Below are 24,779 nucleotides of genomic sequence, written 5' to 3'. Positions count from 1 at the left end.
TGTTCCGTCACATGCTAGCATCCTGTGAGCTTTGAGATCAGCATCCCTTGGTGGGCATATGATCAAACCTATTTGGAAGATGCTGAGGTAAATAGTTGTTTTGGCCACAGGACAACTCAGGGTGTCCATGCTACTGTGTGCTGAAAATCTCCACGAGGGAGAGAGAGAACGAAGTGTTATCTAAACACTTCTCTCCTTTTTTAGCCACAAAATGCTTTGTCCATAAAACCCTTATGATCTAAAACAATGCTGTCCAGTAGCACTTTCTGTGAAGACAGAAATGTTCTATATCTGTACTGTCCACACGTGGTTACTGAGCAGTTGACGTGTGGCTAGAGAGACTGAGGAACTGGACTATACATTGTATTAAACTTTAAGATGGGGAATTCCAACATTTCCAAACCCACTGGGTTGTTGTAATAATTAAATAAGGTATCCAAAAAGCATACATAGTTGGGACTCAGCTACTTTGTTTCTTGGGTAGCACAGAGCAAATAATCGCGTCGTGTTGAATAAATGAATGCAGGTACAAGTGGAGTCAGTAAGGTGCAGAGGTCCCGTAAAGAAGATGGTTCTGACCCTTGGCAGGGAGGGGGCTTTTGTCTTCAGATGCTGTAGGGATTCCAGGATGGAGGAGGGACTTACACTGCAGAGCAGTTCTGAGGAGCCATAGAGAGGAGCCTTATGGAGATGGCAAACCTCTTCCAGTGCAGCCCACCCAGACCCGCAGGGGAAGACCTGCACAGGTGAGCCACATGACACAGACGCCTGCATCTCGGGCTCCGGGCCCCAGTGGTAGCCAGTAGCCAGCACCTGTCTGACTGTGTGTGGTGCACAGCTGTCACCGGGAGCACACCGATGCACAGATTTGCTGGAATGTGCTGGCTTAAATTAGCTAAATCTCATAAACACTAAATTTATGTCGCAAGTTGAGAGTCAGAGAAAATGCATTTCTAAAACCTGCATTTGCAAAAACAAACAAAAAAAATTTATCGGGAATTGACCTTGGACCTTGTTCCATCAGAAAAATCTACTCTCTGAGGAAAGAAGCTCTTCAACCCATCAAGTACAAATGCATCTAATTTTATGTTTTCTCTCTCTCTCTTTGTAGCTCCTCAACAATGAGGCTGAAAACGTGGGAATTGCGTTTGCAGATGCCAAAAGGCTTGGTGGTTGGCCAGTCTCCCTGTAACTGAGCTCCTCTCTGTTCTGCGCATGCACAGGGAGTTCTGGCAAAGGGTGTTCCTGGACTGCTCTCTCTCTTTCACCTACACACACGGAAAACAGCCAAGGACACACAGGAATCCCCGAACCCTTTGGTTGTCGTTCCCACAATTGGAAGGAGCCCGCCCCTTCTTGGCGTATCATCTGCAGCCGGGGGGCAATTCAATCAGGTTGAAATCAACAAGATCTGACCATCTCGGGTGGAGCCAGCCTGGGGAAACTTACATTCTGCTTTGGCACAGATGAGGCAGGCGGTGGTGCAATTGAAGAAGTTCAGGATCCCAGCTACAGCCACGCTGATGTCAGTGCTGCTGGGGTGGAGGTTCAGGGTTGTGAATCTCTGGAACTGGAACTTGATAAACTCCTCCGGGGCCACTTTGAAATGAGGGACCTGGGCGGAGGAGCAAAAGTGGGCAGCAGGGAAGATCCGGAACCAGCGAGACAAAAAGAAAAGAGGGATGAGTGAGACAAAGCTGCAGAGGGTGGCTTCTTTTGTAAAAGACCTTCGCCTGGCAAGAGATGGAATTTGCAAGACTCGGGGCACCCACTCCACAGGAGGAAGATGATGTGGCATCCATGACAACGCGTGAGACCCAGAATGGGAAACCCTTCAGCCGGGGACCTGGATAAATGTACTGTGGACCTTGGAGCTGGGGTCTGTGGCCCTGAGAAGACAAAACAATAGGTCTTTATTCTCAGAAGAACTGCCCGCTGCTGGGCAGACAGACAGATGGCTCTTGAAGGCATAATCCTTATACTATTTGATGTGTGGTTAATGAATCAGAGCAGAGATGCCCTGGGGACTAAGGGAGGGGCCCCCTCAGCCCAGCCTAGCCAACAGATAAATAAACCAGCTCCCATCCTGGCTAAAGGCCTGGGATGGGTTCCTCCGTAGACTTACGTGAGGAGGGGGAAGCGCTGCAGGCTGGGAAACCATCTAGAGGGCCTCCGGATGGAGCCCGGTAAATAAATACCTGCTATGGCCTCATTAGGACAGTGTCAGCTTCCCTCTGCATCTATTCCTGACATTTCAGGGAGGCACTGCCCCTGCCTTCTGCCTCTCTTCTCCAGGAAAGAGATATTAACAGGCTGGAATGGCTGCTTTACCGGAAGCTTAGGCTACTGGGTAGGTAATAGGGAAGTTAAAACGTAATAAGCTGCCATCCACCTTGATTTTATTATGTCACCCTGGTGCCCAGAGCCGGAAGAGCTAAAGGCTGCTTGTGCCTCTATCAGAGATGGGGCTGAAACCTCAACCCTCATCCTCACTTAGGGTGCCCAGTGCGAGGGCCAGATTATTGTGAGCATGGGTTTGGACTGATGTGAAAGTGAGTAAGATTGAGGGTGGACAGCAAGAAGAACTTCCTGATGGTGAGTTGGTTGGTTCCTAGCATGGGTTATTCAGACATGATTGCAGAAGTTTTCCCTGCCTGGGCTGGCCCAGAGTCTGGGATGACATTGACACGGTCTCTGTAGGATTCTGCTACCTTATCCTTTTAAGCTTCTGAAAGAAGTCAGCCAGAGACCAGAGCTCCTCTGAGACTGGGATGAGGGGAGGGTAAAGATTTAGCAGAAACTTGGGAGAAAATTCCTGAATTCAACTAGGATTAGCCCTTGAACCAGAGAGAGAGGGCAACCAATATTTTTGAGCAGAGACCGAAAAGCATAGAACTGGGGAGAGAGACTGGTGAGTAACGACATTAAAGAGCGACGTTGACCTGGGGTGTGTCCTAAGGGGTCTTTCTTCCCATATTTTGCAACGCTTACAATCTGTCTAAAATGAATAACAAATGCACCTTGAAAGGAAAAAAGGTCACAGAAGGGTGAGATGGAGGCCAGGCTGGGCAGGGGCAGGGTGGGCAGGGTGGCCAGGCTGGCTGGCTTACACATCTGAGCATCTCTGCCCAAGGCCCTCTCCGTGTGGCCATCCAGCCTACCGGGTTCCAGCAGCAGCTAACTTACCCCGCATAGAAAGTACCCTTAGAGATTCCCTTGGATCCACCAATCCCAGAGATGACGCAGGCAAAAGGCTCAGGAAAGCGAAGACTCAGGAAAATGCGTTTTAGAGTCTACAGTCCTGGGTTTGCATCTTGGTTCTGCTGTGTGATTTGGGGCAAACTGCTTAACCTGGCTAAGCTTCATTAACATGGAGAAACAACAGGTGCTTCCTGAGCTTTGGGAGAACAAAACGAGACCCTGTATGTGGAGGATGTGCTAGTTCAGTTCCTAACATGTGGGGTAAGTGTTTAGGCAATGCCTTTTCTCATTCCCTTCCCCCTTTCTCCCCAAATCTTGAAGCTCCTGCAAAAGCTCTTAGGTCTGTATGTGCAAGGGGTGAGGGCTGAGGGGCCTTCCTAAGAAGGGGAGCTGGTGCGAAGTCTCCAGCACAGCCTGGCATCTTGAAGGCTGCTGGGAGGCAGCCAGCTGCTCTGATGGGCCCCGGAAGGGATGGCCAGGCCAATCCTGCTGAGTTTCTCTCTGGGACAGAGATCAATCCAAGACGGATCTGCAGGTGCAAATGCATCCCCGGAAGTCATCATGGAGGGGTGGGGGGATGGAGAGGTGAGCGGCATGGAGGGGAGGGCAGCAAGGCAGAAGCAGCCAGCCACGGGGGCTGCAGACATCTTAGCAGCATTTAAAAGAATGAACTCCTCAGTGAGAACTCCATTTCTTTTCCCTGAAGCTGAAGGTAATCAGTGCGAGGCAGTTCAGCCTCATAAAATAGTAGAAGAAGTGCAAAATCTGAATGGAGAGGGAAGGTTGCTCTGGAAGGAACATGACCAGACAAAGGAGGGGTAACCATCTGGCCATTCCCTGGGCAGCACAGCCTGCCTGGCTGGTCAACGGCACAGGGTCCGGGGCGGCGGGATGGGAAGATGGGTGCAAATCAGGGTCTCCACCTCTGGCCTGAAATGCCAAGCAGGGTTAAGGGATGTGTTCGCTGAGATAAAATAGCTGCTGAACACCAAGAGGAGGCCATTCTGGAGTGGGGACTGGGGGGGTGACTGTAGGGGACAGGGAGGAAAGTTTGCTGGGGAAGAGGGAGAGGGGGGAACAAAAAGGAGAGAGCAGAAAAGAGGAAATGGGCAGCCGAAGTCTTGGCAACCTCACTTGGTGAAGATCAGAGCAACCGGGAAATAACAACCTGCCACAGATCTGAGCTGTTATGTGGAGCCTGGCAAGAAAGATTTAAATGAAGCAGCAGGTCTAACTTGCAGGGGCCCAGGCCTGGGAGATGCTGGAAGGGACTGCAGTGGGACAGAAGCTCTTTTTTTTTGGCCTGGGCTGGCTCGGGAGTCATCTTTCAGGACATCTGGGAGGAAGGATGGGGAGTTGTCAACACAGACCCTGCGCCTGGCCTGAAGCTCAAGGATTCAGCCTACAGGGCAGTGGTAAGTAAGACCCATTGCAGGACTGGAGCTAGGACCGCAGGGCACTCTACGGTGCTGATAACAATTCCTAGAGTGCGTTCCTAAAACAAAGAAGACCAGTATTCTTCCCAAAGCCGCAGGGACCAAGCCCTCTGATCATAAGAGAAGCGGGAGCATCAAGGGAGTGGCTTCCAGAGGGCCTGGGCTAAGCAGGGGCCTGACTATTGCTCCACTGCCTCGGTGAGGGCAGCTCACTAAGGAGGTGCCCCATCCTATTGCAAGAACTGGATCCTCCCAAAGCTAACGCTTCTGGAAGGCTGAGCCTCTAGGCTCCCAGGACAGGTGCCAGTTTTGCCCTTCCGTGTCCTGTCCCTCCGCCCTGCCCCTCCACAGCTCCTGACCATCAGGCTCCATCTGTTCCCCAAAGACCTGGCTAGAAGGCCCTTGGGAGGCTATGGGGTCACCTTGCCACTGTCTCCCAGGAATGTATCTGAAAGGGGAGGGACTGATTGATTCCAAGAAGGACTAGGAAAGATTCCGGCAATAGAATCTCTGAAGTTTCCAATTTGTTTCCTCTGGGGGAAAAGGAGGGAGAGAGTTGCTGGAATAGGGAGCAGGCCATCTTTATCTCCCAGGGAACGGGGGCTAGAGGGAATGGACCCAACACTTTGGAGAAGTAAACCCTGGAATTGGTGAATGAAGAAGAAAGCGAAATAAAACCTCTTTTCTAGAAAGCTTATAAAACAGAGGTTTTCAAACTTTATTTCAGCACTAAAATGTAGCAAGGCCTCGCCCCAAAGGCATTCTTCCCCAGAATCCCAATATCTAAACAGAGACTCCGCAGCTGTTCCTGTGGAGCTCAGACTTCTGCCCTCTTGGCCTCCCCTGGACCACCACCCTCCCCAGCCTCTCCCTCTACCTGCCGCCTTCAAGGGACACCCCCTTCCCCTGTCACAGGACCCCAAGACTCGGAGGGGCTCAGCTTGAAAATCTTACGAAACTTCCTCTGAGTCCCCTCCATCCAAGCAACCTGAAAAAAGTAAGTGACCAACAAAGGCCCAGTTCTCTTATTTGTATTGATGTTATTAGTGACACCAACCAGACTTGATTCACTCTTCCAGCCCTTAAGAATCCATGATATCTTTGGGCCTGGGGCACAGGCTGCCAGCCTGCAGAGAGCCCCCCAACCCTGCCCAGCACTCACCTCCTTCTCCCCACAGATGTTGCTGATGATGGAGCTGGAGGCCGGGCTGGAGGATGGTCCCAGGACAGCGACCACCCCCTTGGGAAGGATCTGACACACTGCAGCCAGCGGCAGGGGCAAAACGTGGGGAGCAGGAAAGGAAACAAGGCGCTTATCAGGTGGGGCGTGGGCTTCGGCCTCGAGTCCTCCGATCTTCCCCCCGCTGGCCCCTCACCTCCCGCGCACCCCCGTCCCCGTCCTGGTCCCCCCTCCTATTCTTCCAAACCCAGTGCCTCTCCTCCCCTGGACTACTGGGCTCCAGGACAGTTTTATTGGAGTTTATGGATGGTATTAAATGAGGAAATGACCCAGGTTATGACAACATACGGCCTCGGCCAACAGGGTGTATAAATTGTCTGGGCTGTCACCGAAGGACGGAGGCGCACAGTGGAAACCTGCACGCCCCACCCCCTTTCTGCCTAGCCTGCAGGATAGGTGCTGGGAGCCCGGGCATGGCTGCTGCAGGGGCTATGGGTCCAGCTCACAGGATGGCCAGCCAGCATGCAACCTGTTAGCCCCCGCAAAGAGAAAGAAAGAGAGTCTAGAGAGGAAAAAAGGTAGACAAGCAGAGAGAAAAAGGATAGTGAGGATGAGGCAGGCAGAGAGAAGAAAGGAGCTCAGCTAAAGTCAAAGGGAACAGGAGAGAGAGAGGAGAAGGAAGAGAGAGAGTGAGTGGCCGAGAGGGCCCGCGTCTTTCAATGCCACCCTCCTTTCACCTGGCCTGGAGCCTGGTGCTCCTGCTTCCCTGAGCCCATCACATGCCTTCCTGACCAACCAGCACGCTCTGTGACCTTGTACCTCCCCCTGGGGAAGGCGCCCTTCCCTCCTCTACCCCGGACGCTCACTCACCTATCAAGAAGCACCTCAAATGCCACCTTCTCCTTACCCCTCCCGCAACTCCTTTAAGTAGAATCCATCCTCCCTGGGGCTCCGAGGCCCATGGATTTTCCCTCTGTTCTAAGACACTTGTAAATGTGTCTGTTTCAGTTTGTTGTTTAGATGTGTTTCTCCTCTCAGTAGATTTCAAACCTCTTAAAGGCCAGAGCTGAGACGCATTTATCTCTAAATCCCCACTTCGCATTTCCCTGGTGTCCAGCACAATGTTTTCTAAGCGCCCAGTTCATGTTTGTCCAATGAATGAGTGGATGGGTGGGACACGCAGTCAGAAGAGGAGAGAATGTAAGATTTTAAAATGCTACATCCTTTCGAATTATGGTTTTCTCCAGATATAGGCCCAGGAGTGGGACTGCTGGGTCGTATGGTAGTTCTATTTTTAGATTTTTAAGGAACCTCCATACTGCTCTGCACAGTGGCTGTACAAATTTACATTCCCACCAACAGTATAGGAGGGTTCTGTTTTCTCCACACCCTCTCCAGCATTTATTGTTTGTAGATTTTTTTTTTTTTTTTTTTTTTTGCGGTACGCGGGCCTCTCACTGTTGTGGACTCTCCCGCTGCGGAGCACAGGCTCCGGACACGCAGGCTCAGTGGCCATGGCTCACGGGCCCAGCCGCTCCGTGGTATGTGGGATCTTCCCGGACCGGGGCACGAACCTGTGTCCCCTGCATTGGCAGGCGGACTCTCAACCACTGCGCCACCAGGGAAGCCCTGTTTGTAGTTTTTTGATAATGGCCATTCTGACCGGTGTGAGGTGATACCTCATTGTAGTTTTGATTTTACAATAGCCAGGACATGGTAGCAACCTAAATGTCCGTCGACAGAAGAATGGATAAAGAAGATGTGGTACATAGATACAATGGAATATTACTCAGCCATAAAAAGGAACGAAAGAATGCCATTTGCAGCAACATGGGTGGACCTAGAGATTGTCATACAGAGTGAAGTAAGCCAGAGAGAGAAAGACAAATATCGTATAATATCGCTTATAAGTGGAATCTAGAAAAATGCTACAGATGAACTTATTTGCAAAGCAGAAATAGAGTCACAGAGGTCGAAAACAAACTTACGGTTACCAAGGAGGGAAGGAGGGGGTGGGGTGAATTGGGAGATTGGGATTGACACATATACACTATTGATACTATGTATAAAATAGATAACTAATGCGGACCTACTGTATAGCACAGGGAACTCTGCTCAGTGCTCTGTGGTGACCTCAATTGGAAGGAAATCTAAAGAAGAGTGGATATATGTATACATATAGCTGATTCACTTTGCTGCACAGCAGAAACTAACAAAACATTGTAAAGCAACTATACTCCAATAAAAATTACTTTTAAAAAATGTTACAGACTGAGAAAGGAAGGGGGGACGAAAAGGAGAAAACAGACAGAGAGAGAACGTAGGACAATTCTCAGCACACACATGGTGATATCAGAGCCACAGAGCTGCCCCTCGGATTATACTCTGTGGTTCCCAGTCTCGCTATGAGACGTCCTTCTCTGCAAACCTCAAAGCTCATCTCTGGACACATTTTCCTCCTACTCACATCAAGTGTCAGGTCAGTACAGTGAGGTTAAGGAATTAGTCCAAGCATCCTTACCGAGCCAGCTGCAAAGCCACAGCTGCAACCTGGTGCTCTTCCTCCTAAAGCAGAGTCCTAACCACTGGCCCATACAGCCAAGTTATGGCTCTAATGGGGCACAGGCGGTGGGGTAGAGCACCAGGGTTCAAATCCCGGTGCTGTAACTTATCACACACATGACAGACCTGTAATTTATCACACAAACGATAGACCTGTGGGGTCTTCTTTCAGCCTGAGGCTCAGGCGGGGGTCCTTTAACATCGTGGATCTCAGCTGACTGACAGGTTGCCAGCAGTGGGTGCCTGAGGGGGACTCAGTAGTACCAAGTGTCAGAACCATCCCTAGCAACAGAGTAACTGTGGACAGGCTTTACCTTTGAAGAACACTCTTCAAAGTTCAAGCTACTTCCGTGGCTTGAACAGAAGTAGCTAGGGGCTGCTAGGGGCTGTAAATTCATTGGCCATCAAATTCCTATTCCTACAGCAGCCTCAGGGGTGGAGCTTAGTTCCTGATTTTACCTATAAGGCAACAGCATCCTAGGGATGTTAAGTGACTCCCCGTAAAGTCACACACCTAATGAAGGTCTGAGCCAGCGTTGGAATTCAAGTCTGCGCACCCCACCCAGTGTTCGTCCCACTACCTGTTCTGTCTGCCCTACTCCTTGTAGCCACTTTGCCCATCTCTTTTCAGCCCCAGACCACACCCCATCTTGTTCTGCTGCACCTGCTTCCCCAAGGTCAACAGTGTCTCTTAGCAGTTCTTATCTCTCTTTTTGTAGCATTTGATGCTGCTGATTGCGTTGTTCTTTTGAATTTCATGACACTATCCGATCCTGATTCTCAGCCGCTTCTCTGATTGGTTTTTCTCACTTCCTTAGCCAACTCCTCTTCCTTCTCCTCTCCACTAAATTCAGATTTTGTCCATGCCTCACTCTCCCTGGGCAATCTCGACCTTGCCTGTGGACTCCACATCTCATCTCTGCCCAGGTGATCCTACACCCTGACCCAGGTCCTAGGTTACAAAACGCGTTCCACCTACCTGCTGGGCGTTGCCACAGGGACTTCCTTCTGGTGTCTCTTCCAGAGAGAGAGGCAGAAAGGCAGAAACCACACTCCTTAAGAGCACGAACTCTGATGCCAGTCTATCTGAGTGTGAGTCTTGACTGGGTCACTTACTAGCTGTGAGACCTTGAGCAAGTGACCCAAACTCTCTGAGACTGCTTTCTCATCTATAGAACTGGGATGCTAACAGCACCTCTCCCGCAGGGATGTCGTGAGAATTAAAGTGAGTTAATACATACGAGGCACTTAGAGTGGTACTGACGTGCTACAGGACTCGTTATTATTATTCCCAATACAGCATGTCTGTTATATACTTTTCATACATAATCTGAGTTGATCTCCACACTGTCAGGAAGACTTATTATTATCCCCACTTCACAGATGGTGAAACTGAGGCTTAGAAAATTTAAGTGCCTTGTTCAAGGTCACACAGGTCATATATGGTAGAGCTGGGCTTGAATTTGGAGATCCATCTGGCATCTTAACCACTTCACTTTACCCCCCTTAGCTCCTGAAGTTCAAACCGTGGTCGCCCTTGCCTCTTCCTTACCTTTCCTTACTGCATCGACTCACTCGCTATACCAATCAGGGGCCAGGTTCTGACCATTTGACCTGCTCACCCCCCACTATCCTTTCCTTCCCACTCCCACTGTCACAGATCCGTCAGCCCCTTCTGCTACCTGCCTCCTAAGGGCTTTCTCCGTCTCCAGGATTCTTCATTTTCCAATCTGTTCTCCAAAGCGAGGCCAATTATAATCCTAAACGTAGGTCTGTGTGCTCCTGCAGGGCAGAAAGCTTGTCTTATTTATCTCTGTGTCCTCCATGCCTAGCACAGGGCTGGACTCAGAGTTAACGTGCTCAATAAATAGCTGTTGAACCACACTGAAGCCCACTCAACTCTTTTCATAGAGAATTGGAAATAAGCTAAATGTCCAATCATAAGGCAATAGTTACCTAAAGTGTGGGTCATATAGCCAAGTGGAATATTACTTAGGCATTTAAAATGCTTATGAACAGTTTATAATAATCTTAAAAATATTTATGTAATAATACTAAGAGCAAGAAGCAGGATATAAAATTATATGTATATCTACATGAAGGCTACAACTAAGCAAATACAGAAAATTGTTATGCACTGTGGAGTGACTGGAAGAAGAGGTTATAAAAGCCCACATTTATTAAGTGCTACTTATGGCCCATTCTAAGCACTTTATGTGAATTGACTTATTTAATTCTGGAAACAACCTGATGTGATAGACACTGTTACTGTCACCCTCATTTAACAGACAAGAAAACAGAAAAGTTAAAGGGCAGAGTCAGGATTCAAACTCCCGACCTCTCACTCCAGGGTCAGCTCCCAACCACTGCACATCTCCTCCCACTTCCCGCCAGCTCACTTGGAACACACTCCAGATTTTCCTACCTGAACCTATTCCCAAGTTGTTCTCTCTGACTAGACCAGGGCTCTTAACCTTCTGCCTGAGATCTGTGGGCAGAAGTCAGTGGTCTGTGAACATTCTGGGGGAAGAAAAATGGCATTATTTTCTCTTAACCCCTAACAGAAATTCAGCATCTCCTTCAATTTGGAATATAGGCAATAAACCACAGTATACTAACAGTTGCTGTGACTTTGTCATTGATAGACATCGTGAATGTTTTCATATCACATTACAGTGCTGCAGATGTCTTGAAATATCATTCATATTCATAATTACTTTGAAATTACAATAGTCGTAACGTTTAGCTATTGAATACATTAATAGATAGGATGTTTAAAAAAAGTTTTTAAATGAATAAAATTACATAGATAGGATGACCAGGGAAACCAATTACATGGAAATACAGTTAAAATACATTAATATATCACTATTAAAATATTTTAACTGCATTTCCATATAACTGGTTTCCCTGGTCATCCTATCTATGTAATTTTATTCATTTAAAATTTTTTTTCTGAGAAGGAGTCCATTAGCACCCACAGACTACCATGGTCTAGGCCCTCTCTTGCCCTTCCGCCTGGAAAACTCCTACTGATCCACCAGTGCCCCACTCAGTTCTTGCCCATAGGTGAGAAGGTGCCATTCCCTCCCAATATTCACATCACACCATGGCTCTGAGTCAGCTTCATGCTGGGCGGGTCAGCATCCCTGTTCTCTGAATTCCTGGCCAGCTTCTGCCCCAAGCTAGCTCATTATGCCGGGTCTCAGTAAGGAGAAGCTTCTCCTAAAAAGAAATTCTTACAGAAGGTCACAATCTCTTATTCCCAGTTCCAAAATCCAAAAGGCTCTGAAACTGAATGGTTTCATCAAACTCATTTGGTGGCAAAATCTGATCTAAATAGATAGATGTGAAGCTATTTATAATATATGAATATCTGAATGTAAGCATGCATTTAATTTTGAGTGTGGGGTTCAGCCCCAAGCCCCATCTGAGATGCTACTTAATGTATGGTATAAGCACCACATGACCTTTCCAGTATCTGGCAAGTTCTGAAATCTAAACACATCTGGCCTCAAGGGTTCGTGGACCTGTGTCTGCTGTTGTGAGTGTCCATCTCCCATTTCCCACTGGACTGGAAGCTCCTTGAAGGCAGGGGTCACATTTATTCAGTTCTGGCAAAAAGGAATTAGTCAACAGATGTTTGTTCAACTGAATTGAAATGACTCAAAATGAGTGCAATGAAAGTGAATCATCATCTTCCCAGCAGCCATGGCCTGGGGATTTCCTGGGATCTGGGAATTGTTCTTTCATTCCCTATGAAGGGTGCAGGCATCGTTTCAGTAGAAATGAAAATCGGTTATAAAGGACCCCAGTTCTGAAACTTCCTGGACCCTGTTTATGCAGGCCCCGGCTGTCTCGTGAGGACCTCTGAGCAGTTTGAGGGGTGGAGGAGAGGGAGGTGCACTCTACTCCTGCCTCCCAGGGAGCAGGGAGAGGTGAGTGATGTTGCCACGGCAACCAAGTTTCCCAGCCAGCAGAGGAGTTGGAAGGCAACTGACAGAGCAGCTGCAGGAATAAAACACCATGATGGGATGTTGTAAGAAGGGGAAACTTCTTCCCCTGGAGATACCAGCTCCGGCCAGGATTTGAAGTCTCCTTAGACTCCTGGTCTGGACAGGAGGTGCTTATGGGAACTTCACCTTCTCTGAGTCTTCACAGGGAGGGGAAGGGTCTGGCTGTGCTGAAGATGGTGCAGAGCAGTCACTCACAGGCTCACTGGTGGCAGGCCCTCCAGGGAAGGGGCAGCTTCCGGGGTGGGGACGAGGAAACTGGGGCTTCTTTATTTACAGCGTGGCGCTCCCGGAGCCCCTGTAGTAAACAATCGGGGCCACCGGTAGCTGATATCGATGTGGAGCAGAGGCCGGGAGAGCTCAGAGTCCTTCACATAAAGACACTTCAGGGCGGGCTTCCCTGGTGGCGCAGTGGTTGAGAGTCCGCCTGCCGATGCAGGGGACGCGGGTTCGTGCCCCGGTCCGGGAGGATCCCACATACCGCGGAGCGGCTGGAGCGGCTGGGCCCGTGAGCCATGGCCGCTGAGCCTGCGCGTCCGGAGCCTGTGCTCTGCAACGTGAGAGGCCCGCGTACCGCAATTAAAAAAAAAAAAAAAAAGACACTTCAGGGCGCCGAAGCCCGAGTGGAGCCGGAGCGCAGGTCTCTCTGTGTGCTTGGTCGTGCTATCCGGAGTGAGGCAAACAACCGTCCCCATCAGCACCAGGAACTAACCCCTCCTTGTGCCGGAGCCTCGGGAGCAGGGTCCACTCTCAGTTCTGTGAATGGACCAGGGGCTGAATGGACTGGCCTTGCTGGCCTCAAGAGCCGAGAGGGGTGCTGTGAGGGTGCAGTGCCAGGTCTGTGCACTGTCACGCCCCACAATGGGGACCTCCCTGGTGAGCGTGCCCCAGCGTATCGGAGAACTCAAAACTGCCACTGGCTGTCACAGGGATGAAATGAACAGTGTGGGGAATATAGTCAATGATAATGTATTATTTCTTTGTATGGTGACAGATGGTAACTAGACTTATCGTGGTGATCACTTTGTAATACATAGAAATATCAAATCACTATGTTACACACCAGTAAGCAACAGCGCTGTAGGTCAATTATTCTTCAAACACAAACAAACCAACTCATAGGAAAGATCAGATTCATGGTTACCAGAGGCAGAGGGTGCGGGGAGGGGGAATTGGAGGAAGCAGTCAAAAGGTACAAACTTCCATTATAAAAGAGCTAGGGATGTAACGCACAGCGTGATAAGTATAATTAACACAGCTGTATGTTCTACATGAAAGTTGCCGAGAAAGTAAATCCTAAGAGTTCTCATCACAAGGAAAACATTTTTTCTGTTTCTTTGATTTTGCATCTATAGGAGGTGATGGATGGTCACTAAGCTTACTGTGATAATAATTTCACGATACATGTAAGTCAAATATTATGCTGTACACCTTGAACTTACACAGTGCTGTATGCCGGTTGCGTCTCAATAAACCTGGAAGGAAAACAAACCCACCATTGGCTCCTCTCACGAACGGCGTATCATTCAAAGCCCTCAGCCTGGTCCCAGACCACCATGGAAGCAGCAACACCATGTACGGGGAGTTTACACATGCAGGCACCGGGCTGGCAGACACAATACCACCCTGAATCCCTACGATGATCCAGAGAGCGAGGAGTGACAATACTAGTTCTACTACTAAATCATACTAATAGGTGAAATTTATCAAGAGTTCACCCGACTCCTGGCACTGCTCTAAGTTTTCTAAGCGCATCATCTCACTTAATCTTTCAGCAGCCTCATGAAGTGAGAACTCTTGTTGTTCCCATTTTACAGATGAGGAGTTTGAGGCACAGGAGATAAGCCCACAGTGCTGGCGATTAGGATCCTGACCGCTATTCTACACAGCTCTCCAGTCCTGGCCTTCACCACCGCCCACCGGCAGACGCTCCCTGTTTTAGCCACACCCAGCTGTCATTGTGCCCCAAGGTATTCCGCTTTTTTTCCTTCCTCAAGCATGCTATTAAGGCTTCTGCGTGGATGCCCTCACCTGTCAAACATTCCAAGCTCTGGCCCAGCGGCCTTACCTGACCGCCTAGCTACACCTATGACCTATTTCTGACCTCGTTCTGCCCTTGTCTGAGCCACTCCCTGGCAAGCCCACAGCAGAGCTACTGAGATTTATGTCACTTTTCAGATGTGTGGTCTTAGCCGCCTCCTGGGAAAGACTGCGAGCCTCAGTTTCCCCATCTGTAAAATGAGGAGGTTGGGCCAGGCCATTTCTAACCACTGTAATTCAATGCATTTCTGCATCCCTGTTATGCGTACGTGAGGTGGGAAAGGGAGGCGGGGAATGCATGTTGAATGACTCATCACTATTCCGATGACTTTCTCCTCTGGCTTCTCACCATTTTCCCTCATGCTGACTTGGAGTCATTCTGTTGAGCTGATGGAGGGATGTTAGCCTTTACTCACTAGAAGCAGCCCTGAATCAGCGCAGGTCGTGCCCACAGAGCCTTCGAGAAGCTCGGGATCCTGTGCAGGAGGGGCGGCTGGAACCTCACTCTCTGTGCCCATTTCCAGGCACTGGGGCCTCACGGGGCCCGAGAACCAGTGAGCCTCTGGGTTTCCAGGGGAAACAGTGTGGACAGCTGATAGCACGCTTGTCCTCATAGAGACAAGCCAGGGCAGAGGTGAGGGGCTGACGGGGAGGCTCCTGCTTCCAGCTCTGCAGTAAATTAAACTTCAGACTGGCTCTGGCAGCACCGGGGATGGTGCCTCAGGGTGTCTGGGTGATAAGGGAGGGGGTGGCACTTAGTTTCGCTCTAATACGTTCGCTGTAGGAGACACAGGGATCTATAGGAACAGAGGAGGGCGATGCTGTGGGAGCCTGCTGCACGAGAAAGGCAGAGATGGAGATAAGATACTTGAGCCAGGAGGGAAGGGACGGCCATGCGGGGAGGTGACCTGATAGGTCTTGTCCAGCCCTCTTATTTCAGATCTGTGGGCTGCGCAGAGGGAGCTGGGAAGTCAAACATCAAGAAGCCTGAGGCAATGATGGTGACCAGGCAAAGAGGTAGAGGGGATTAGACGTGGGTCTGAGGAAGCTTTACGGGTGACCCTCACTTTAAATAAACCCACTATATGAAAATCTATGTGAACCAGATAAAAGCGGGGTGGTTTGCTACTTGTAACTTTCCAGTGTCCAGGTTGCTATTAACACCCTGTGTGTTACTTTCCATCTCCCAGCCTCGCTTTCAACTATCAAATGAGATGGTTGAACTCCAGCATCTTTAGTTTTACACTTCATCCTCTTTGATTCTGAAATTGCCATTGTTTCCCTTGAATGACACGCCCGTCCCAAATGTGATTCATTATTTGTGCAGAGTTTTTGAAACTCACCCATTGCCCTATTGCCAAGAGTGGGCACACGAGTACCCTGTAGGACTGCTACCGCCTCCATTTAGATCAGAGCCTCTGCTTTCCGCAACCAAGGATGTCATCACTAGGATCTCTTTTATCCCCTTGAAGTGGAGTCTCGGGGCACCGGGTGACAGGTGTGAGGTTGGGGGCATTCGTCAGGGCCCCAGAGCCACTCAAGTAGTTTTACATTAACAATGCAAATCAACCCCAGGCCACCAGCCCAGGGAAGACACAGCCACCATGAGGTGGAGCAGTAGCTGGCTCTGGGAGGCACACAAAGGCTCGGTGCTGTCGGATGCATCAACCCAGAAAACGGGGAAGAGAGGGGAATATCCAGTTATGATCGAGGCCCCACGAGGCACCTGACATTAAGACAGGCGGTGTGAGAGGAGTCCGGGAGGTAGACGGTGCTGCCAGGTAGGGATGGCTGAACTCTGGGACAGGGAGAGAGACATGATGGTAAGAGGGGGAGGAAGCCAGCCCCAAGGTGGGGAGGCGGTGGTGGGGAGAGAATAAAGCCAACAACGAAATCCATAGCTGCCACTTCCTAACTACCTGGTACGTGCACGGTGCTAAGGAACTCACCTGCACTGTCTCGTGTCCTGCTCCGAATGACCCTAGGAGGTGTTATTACCATCACCTCATTTTACAAACGAGGAAACGGAGGCACGAAATGTTTAAGCAGCCTGTCCACTGTCACACAGCTAGTAAACAGCAGAGCCAGGATTGAAACCTGGTCGGTCTGATCCTACAATCCATGTTCCTACTCTTTATACCACAGTCTCCCCAACGTAGGGATCGCAGAGATGTTGTTCCTCCTTCATCTGGGGATCCTGCCTCCTTTTAACCTCCTTCCCCCATCCCGCCACTGACCCCCCCAGTCCCGCCCCATCCCGCTTCAGCTACACGCGGTAACCCACCACCCACTCTTCCCCTTATCGTGGGAGGGAAAGAGCAAGCGGGGCTGGAAGCTTTCTATGAACTATCTGGGTGGTGTTTAAAATCCACTGTGGGAGAGCAGCTCAGGCTTTAGATGAAAAGCCTTTGGGGTAGAAGGATCCAAAAGCCCTCTTTTCTAACAAATGCTAATCACGCCTCAAACACAGTGAGATGTAAAACCTGAACCAGGGGCCACGTGTTGGTAAAGTACTTGGTGCCTAAAAGAGGGGCCTTAGAAAGATGCTCCAAAGCTCTGTGATGTGCAATAAAGACATCAGTCTCCTTTCTTCCCCTGATTCATCCAGCTTAATATTTTAGAGGTATTGACTCCACTAAGCCTGGGTCATTGGGAGAAGACATTTACATCTGCTAATGACCCCCATCCTCAGTGGGCAATCCACGCTTTCTGTTCTGTGAAGGAAACCCTGAGGAACCAAAGAAGAAGAAGGGGAAGCTGGTTTTTCAAAGAACAGGCTACAGAACTATTTAGCCATCCGGACCCCTGTCTGCGACCTGCCCTCATGGACAAAAAAGAAACACTACAATACAGACAGGACCAGGAGATTCATGAGAAGTCATTGCTGGTATGTCTGCTTTCATTTTGAAGATCCTGAGAAATCTGAATCCTCCTTTTGTTGGACTAGAATTGAACCTCTATGACAACTAGAATTTCTACCTGTGCCCTGCTGAATCCCCATGGCCTAGGGTAGAGTACAGCAGACACTCACTAAATAGTTATTGACTGACCAAGTGAATAAATGAATGACTATTCCAGGTACCGTTTCCACCATGCCTTCTTCTGAAGGAATCTGTGTCCATAGATCCTGCTGGCCTCAACAACCCTGTTTTGTGTGATAGAAATCCACCCTCAGTCTTTCGGAGTGGACTTTCTCCCCAAGGGTAGCTCTTAGGTCATCTGGTCAATGCCTGTGGCTTGTGGGACAGGACCAATCAGATCCTCTACCTTGTCTCCAAACCAAGAGGCACTGAGGGAAGCTGTGCACTGAAGAGAGACTGTAAGCCACCTGAGGGCAGGGACTGTGTCTATCTTGTTTTCTGCATTGTTCCCCATGCATGATATCCTGAGTCAGGCCGGAAATAGAGCAAATGCTCTATAAAAGTTTCCTGAATGGATAAACAAATTGTCAGCTGGGCCTGGATGGCCATTACGGGACATGATGAATAAACCAGGGAAACCAAAGTAGCAGAGAGGGAAGAGCATGGATCCAACACAACAAGAGCACTAAAGACGCTGTGAGACAGACAGAGAGCCACTGCCTTCCTCCCGTCCTGCTCTCTTTGGATCCATACAATATCCTACCAATTGTACTTAAGCCAGTGTAAATGTGTTTCTTCTCTTGCAACATTAATAACCCAGACGAGAGCATCGCTGGACCTACATGCAGACGACCAGATGTCTGACATGTATATTTGAGCGAGTTGTTCTTTAGTTTGGTTTGGTTATGCCATTGAGTGCCATTAAAGGTTGAAATGGGCTAGAAAGGGAGGAGATGGGACTCCAGAGCCTTAGGGAATGGAGGCCATCATCTCTCTGGGCTGAGGGTCTCCCCCTCCTTCCCTCTGAACTGGAGTTGTTCATTTCCAGCTTAGCTACAAGCCACCACCCCGCTAACCTGGAAGCTCATCCTGTAAAGTCATCAACGTAATACCAGCCACACACCAGAGAAGTGCAGGGGAGGTGGAGTGGATGGGACACTAGACGTGCAGGGTCACGATGCAAGTTCAGGGTCCAGGACTTGCTCAGCCATTGACTAGCTCTGGGGTTGGGCATGTTATCCAATGTCTTTGAGCCTCAGTTTCTTTGGTAAAGTGGGAATAATAACACTTAACTCTCTGGTTGTTGGGAGAATTAAAAGCAGTGCCCAGCACATGGGAGGGGCTCCGTAAGTGTGACTGCAGTGACCAACTGAGTATACATGTAAAGCACTACAACTCACGGAGGATCTTCCTATATTGCAAGTCATTTAAATCTCACAATGACTTGCAAGATTTGCAAAGTAGACCTTAGTGTTCCCGTTTTACAGATGAAGAAACTGAGGTTAAACAGAATCACTGACTTGTCCAAGGTTACCCACAGAGTGCGTGGCTGATGTCCAGCCCAAGTCTCAGCTTCTTCCCACAACACTGCCCTCAGCAAAAGAAAGCAAGACAGGAAACAGATGTGCCATGACTGTGCTTCCCTGGGGCTGTGGCTGAATCTCTCCTTTCTTAATCCCATATAAGGTTTCATTCAGGGATCTGTGTACAGAATGTCCAGGAGATGAATGAATCAGTACATGAAGGAATGAATGAGTGGGTAAATGAAGGAATGAATGAATTCCCTGTCTTAATTCTACTCCACACATGATTTGCCACAAAACCTGGGATCTTGTCTAGACTAAGCCCTATAGGGCTTCCTGGTGCATGTTTCTCTTCCTCTCTTGGGAATATCTACATCACAGGCCCGGCAATGGGTGCGGCTCACACCACCAGCCCCTCCTCTGCCAGCAAGGGAAGCAGAGGGCAGCCCTGCCCATGCTACGTACTGGTTTCTGCAGTCTCGTACTCGCTGTCTCTGAGAAGCTCAAAGATGTCCACTTCGACCTTGGCCTTGCCCAGCCTCTCGGGAGCACGGTTGATGCGGTTCTTGGCCAGGGTGATGGACAGCCGCTCCCCTCTGCTGCACTCCATGGGGTCATCCAGGATAGCAGCTGTGGGCAGGCAACCACATGGACACAGTTGGTACCCTCTACCGTTACGCGTCCTCCTACTCCAGTCTCCCCCCCGTGCCGCCTTCCACTTCCACCCTGCCATCCTCAGAACTGTCCCCAAAGCAAGTCCCCTGCATGCTAAGGGTCTAGGTCTGTAGCCAGGTGTGGCGGTGAACTCTAGTGTGGCTAGTCACCTCAGGGACACTGTAATGCCACGGCAGGCCACCAGGGGCCCTCCCTGGAAGAGGTCCCCAGGCTCAGGCATCGTGATACCCTTGAATCTAGGTTTACCTGCACACATGGGCACACGTGTGCAAAGGGAGGGAGATGGCAGCAGTCCTTTGAAAATGGTATTCTGGGCATATGAGAAACTCTCCTTGAGGTGATCTAGGGTTGAAGAAGGCCAGGTTTGAGAGGGAGACCTGTGGTATCAGGAGCCGCTACAGGGCCCTGCTGAATGCCTGTTGTCCACCGATGACACATGTCACCTAGTGAGCTACATAGTTTCTATGAACTTCTGTCCTCACTGAACATGGGGAAGAGTAAGACAACCTCATGGGGCTGGTGTGAGAATTCAGTAAGACAATGTATATACGTGGCACATCATCAAAATTTAATCAGTGTGACAATCAGTGTGAATGGTTGGAGTGGTGTGGTACCAACAGCTGCCCAACTTCTGGAAGCAGTATTAAGGATGCGTGTTAACCTGAGTTCAAATCCCAGCCCCGCCCCGTCTTAGCTATGGGGCCTCTGTCTCCTCACTTGTAAAATGGGGAGAGAGCCTCTTCTTTGGGTTCCAGTGAAGATGACATGGGTAATGCGTGTGAAGCGCTCAGTGCAGTATCTGGTGCACAGCAAACACTCAGTAAATCTAGCCATTGGTGTCATTCATTCTCTTGGTAGAGGAAGTTACACAATTGAAAATCTCTGCACAAAAACTTGAACACAGGAGTGTGGGTGAAGGGATAAATTAGGAGGTTGGGATTAACATATACACACTGCTATATATAAAATAGATAACCAACAAGGAGCTCCTGTATAGCACAGAGAACTATACTCATTAGTTTGTAATAACCTATAAGGGAAAAGAATCTGAAAAAGAATATATATATATATATATATATATATAACAGAATCACTATGCTGTATGCTTGAAACTAACACTATATTGTAAATCAACTATACTTCAAATTTAAAAACTAAAAATAAAATGTCCTAAAAATAAAGTTACTCTGTCTAAATAATAAAAAAAAAACTTGTATACAAATGTTCCAAGCAGCATTATTCATAATAGCCAAAAAGTGGAAAACCCAAATGTCCATCTACTGATGAGTGGATGAACAAAAATGTAGTATATCTATACAATGGAATATTACTCAAAAACAAAACGGAATAAAGTACTGATGTATGCCACAACATGGATGAACCTTGAAAACATTATGCTCAGTTGAAGAAGCCAGACACAAAAGGTCATGTGTTGAAAGACAGCATTTATATGAAATGTCCGGAATAGGCAAATAGAGACAGAAAGTAGATTAGCTGTTGCCCAGTGGCAGTGGTGGTGGTGAGGAAGCTGGGGAGAAATGGAGGGTGACCACTAATGCACATAGTGTTTTTGGGGGATGACAAAAATGTCCTAAAATTGATCACGGAGATAGCTGCACAACTCTGTGAATATACTAAAAAACGCTGAATTGTATACTTTAAACGGGTGAATTGTGTGTTATATGAATTATATCTCAATAAAGCTGCTACAAAAATAAAGATCAAGCTTATCTTGCAGAGCTTGAAGCCGCAGAAGAGCAACACAGAGAATCAGACCAAATAGATTTCACTGACACGTGGCCCTTGAATCTCTGTGGCTGGTATGGACAGAGACCCAGTTTCTATGCCATCTTTTCCGTATAAGGTTCCCATATCTCCTGTGACCCATTTTCCAAACCAAAACCAGGACACAGAATATGACAAAGCACTTTTTTTCTGATTTGTGGATTTATTTATAGGCATAGCCTTACTGAACAATAGAAATTAGATTTCATTTACACGGGTTGGCCATACATGGGGCCGCAGAGGTACATCCCAAGAACTAGGCGATAAAGTAGGCTTCTGCGAGTCAAGTAGCAAAGTCCATGCACACCTGATAGGATTAGCCCCTTGAGGGAATGGACAAAGGACCGGTAAATGTATGACTGAAGAGCCCAGAGACACCTAAAATCCCTACCCAGGTCACCTTAGGGAAGCAAGACCAGAATGAGATTATTACTTAGGAAGCAGAAATGTGAACAATTACACTGTGCTGTCCCAGGAAAGGAAGACTTTGGGAATAGAAGGAAAGTGGGGCAGCCCAGAGGAGCGATTCTCAAACGGTGTTCCTTGGAGGGCCCCTGGGTTCCTTCAAGAAGCAGAGGGGAAGGCTGAAGGGAGGTCTCTAGCCCCACACTAATTTCAACCAGCACAACTCCACATCCATCAGTTTTAGATATCGGAGCTCTCCAAAAGACACGTTGTGGAGAAAAGAAATGTTTCACTGTTAAAAATATAATAGAAACCATTAACCCAGCCCTGGAGCATAGAAAAGAGACATCAAAAGTGTCAGGAACTGGCAGTGCCGTCCTGCATGAGTCACAGGAGAGAGGCACCGGGTCCATGGGACACTAGCCCCATGTTAACAGGTACACATTTATCCAGCGACAACGTCAGGGTAAGTCCTAGCGGATTTACCTAGGCTCACTGTCTGCAACAACTCTGTGAGATAAGGGTGTTATCTGTGTCATCCTCACTTGGAGTGAGAAAACAGAGGTCAAGTGGCCCGCCCTCGTTCACAGGGCTGGTGAGTGTAGAGGAGGGAGGGGATCCCAGGTCAGTTTCATATGGACCCTGCATTCTTAACCACAGGTCATATTCCTTTTAATGAAATTCATCTTCTCGGGGGTTTGCTGCTGAGAAGGGCGTAGGCTAGGTAGGTGTGTCTTAGGCAGCTCACACTGCTATAAGAAAACACCATAGGGGCTTCCCTGGTGGCGCAGTGGTTGAGAGTCCGCCTGCCGATGCAGGGGACACGGGTTCGTGCCCCGGTCCGGGAAGATCTCACATGCTGCGGAGCGGCTGGGCCCGTGAGCCATGGCCGCTGAGCCTGCGCGTCCGGAGCCTGTGCTCCGCAACGGGAGAGGCCACAACAGTGAGAGGCCCGCGTACCGCAAAAAAAAAAAAAAAAAAAGAAAACTCCATAGAGTGGGTGGTATTTATTTCTCACGGTTCTGGAGGCTGGGGAGTAGGAGATCAGGGTGCCAGCAAAATTGGGTTCCAGGGAGGTCCTGCCTCCTGGTTTGCAGATGGCTGTCTTCTCCCGATGTCCTCACACGGCAGAGAGAGGGAGATCAAGCTCTCTGGTCACTTTGAAAAGGGCACTGGGGTCCCACCTTCAGGACCTCTCCTAAACTCAATCACCTCCCAAAGTGGGGAGGGATAAATTGGAAGTTTGGGATTAGCAGATACAAATGACTTTCTATAAAATAGGTAAACCACAAGGTCCTACTGTATAGCACGGTGAACTATATTCACTATCTTGTAATAAACCATAATGGAAATAAATATATATAAAACTGAATCACTTCGCTGTACACCAGAAATTAACACAACATTGTAAACCAACTATACTTCAATTAAAAAAAAAACCGGCGTGTGCTATGGACTGAATTATGTCCCCCCAAATTCCTTTGTTAAAGCTCTAATGTGTGCATTTAGAGAGATAGGACCTTTAAGAGGTAATTAAGGTTAAATGAGGTTATAAGTGCTGGGCTCTGATCGCTTGGGATTGGCATCCTTAGAAGAGACAACAGAGAAGGTTCCCTCCCACTTTCTTCCACCCCCAAGGCAGGAAGCAGGCTGTCACCAGGAACTGACCCTGCAGCACATTGACAGCAGACTTTTAGCCTCCAGAACTTGAGAAATAGATGCCCCTTGTTGAAGCCACCCAGCCTGTGGTATTTTATTATGACAGCCCAAGCTGACAAAGACAATGTGCTAATTAATATAAACCCTCACATGCAGGACGCCAGCCAGCCACGTGACACCACACAGTGAACTCACAGAGGGTCACCAGACATATTTTGAGACAGAGGGATCATGGCCGGGGGTGGGGAGAGGGGATGGCAGGGAAGAGAGAATGTGGGAATGATACGCTAAGGGGCACATGAGGTCCCCTCGGTGCTCAGCACTCAGGACTCTGCCTTCAGAGGTACCTGGCAGGTGCTCACCAACTCACTAAGATCCACAGTCCCGCCCTCCCTCCCCTGCCAGCCCCCGTGCCATTCTGGGCACCACTTTTTCATTAGGTTTTAGGTTTTAGACACTAATTAATTTCTGGCTGGGAACAGCCTCAGCTGGGTGGTTGGCTGGCATCAGGCATACTGGGATCAGAATAATTAGGATGACCACCGGAGCCAGACTCCAGGGCTGGGGCAGCAAGGACGAGGCTCAGGCCTTCTAGGGGCATCTGAGGAGCATGTCCGCAGCGGGCATTGCGGAGCACCATCCCTGCTGTCCGGCGGGGACCTGCGGGGCCCGGGGGTGAAGGGGAGCAGCTAGCACAGGACTGGCCTTCAGCCCCAGGCCTGGCTGTCCGCTGGGCCAGGATGCTGAGTCCCCAGCCGCTGCCTAAGGAGGAGCCACGTCATCTGGTACATCCTCCACCCCTGCAGACAAGTCAGCCTGCAGCCACAGTGAGGCTGGTCGGGGCCGGGGGTGAGCTGCCTCTGCAGCAAAGGCCAGGCTGAGACGGGGACCAGGGTCTGCCCCCTTGCCAGCCATGGGGACTCTGCAATGACTCTTCAAACCCACATGGACTCATGACTCCTTCCCGCCCAGGGAGCCACGAGCCCTCACATTTCCCTTGGCCTTTCTCCCCACGAGCCAAGTGCTTTACCCTCTGCTGGGACGTCTCTGAGTTCTAAGGCTCGTGCCAAGGAAAGGGCGGCCTGTTGACTCTGCCCACCTCCACCCAAGCGTCCCTTCATGTTCTGGGCCCACGCCTGTCTCTACTCTGCAGAGGACGCCTCCCCCAGGGCTGGCAGGCTGGGGCTGCCCACTGGGGTGCTTTCTTACTCACCCCTAGTGGTCCTGGCCATGACCACCCAGGGGAGGATGTGTGGTCACTGACCCGCTCAGACCCCTGAAGCCTCCCCGTGGTCTGAAGGGTTGGTCCCAATCGAGCCTCCAGGATGGCATCAGGCCCTCCACACCTTTCTACCTGTGGCACACCTTCCATCCCCCTAGGGACAGCGCCTCTGAGCTAGGACCTGGGCTGACAGGTTATGTTCCCTCCTCTATGCCTC

At 49.4% G+C, this 24,779-nt stretch overlaps 1 protein-coding gene across 1 annotated transcript in view; it reads right to left on the bottom strand.

The window, feature by feature from the left end:
- Positions 1 to 24,779, bottom strand: part of GRIK4 (glutamate ionotropic receptor kainate type subunit 4) — a 311,751-nt gene that overhangs the window by 154,496 nt on the left and 132,476 nt on the right. Inside the window, exons 2-4 of the mRNA XM_060157982.1 lie at positions 19,282 to 19,446; positions 5,800 to 5,897; positions 1,450 to 1,615 (exon numbers count right to left, since the gene is read on the bottom strand). Of these exons, the coding sequence (XP_060013965.1) occupies positions 1,450 to 1,615; positions 5,800 to 5,897; positions 19,282 to 19,446 (429 nt within the window). The remainder of the gene's footprint in view (positions 1 to 1,449; positions 1,616 to 5,799; positions 5,898 to 19,281; positions 19,447 to 24,779) is intronic.

Source organism: Lagenorhynchus albirostris, chromosome 9 (assembly GCF_949774975.1).
Source record: "Lagenorhynchus albirostris chromosome 9, mLagAlb1.1, whole genome shotgun sequence".
NCBI classification, from domain to species: domain Eukaryota; kingdom Metazoa; phylum Chordata; class Mammalia; order Artiodactyla; family Delphinidae; genus Lagenorhynchus; species Lagenorhynchus albirostris.
Note: the sequence above shows the minus strand (reverse complement) of the source record. Positions and strands in the feature narration are given on the sequence as shown.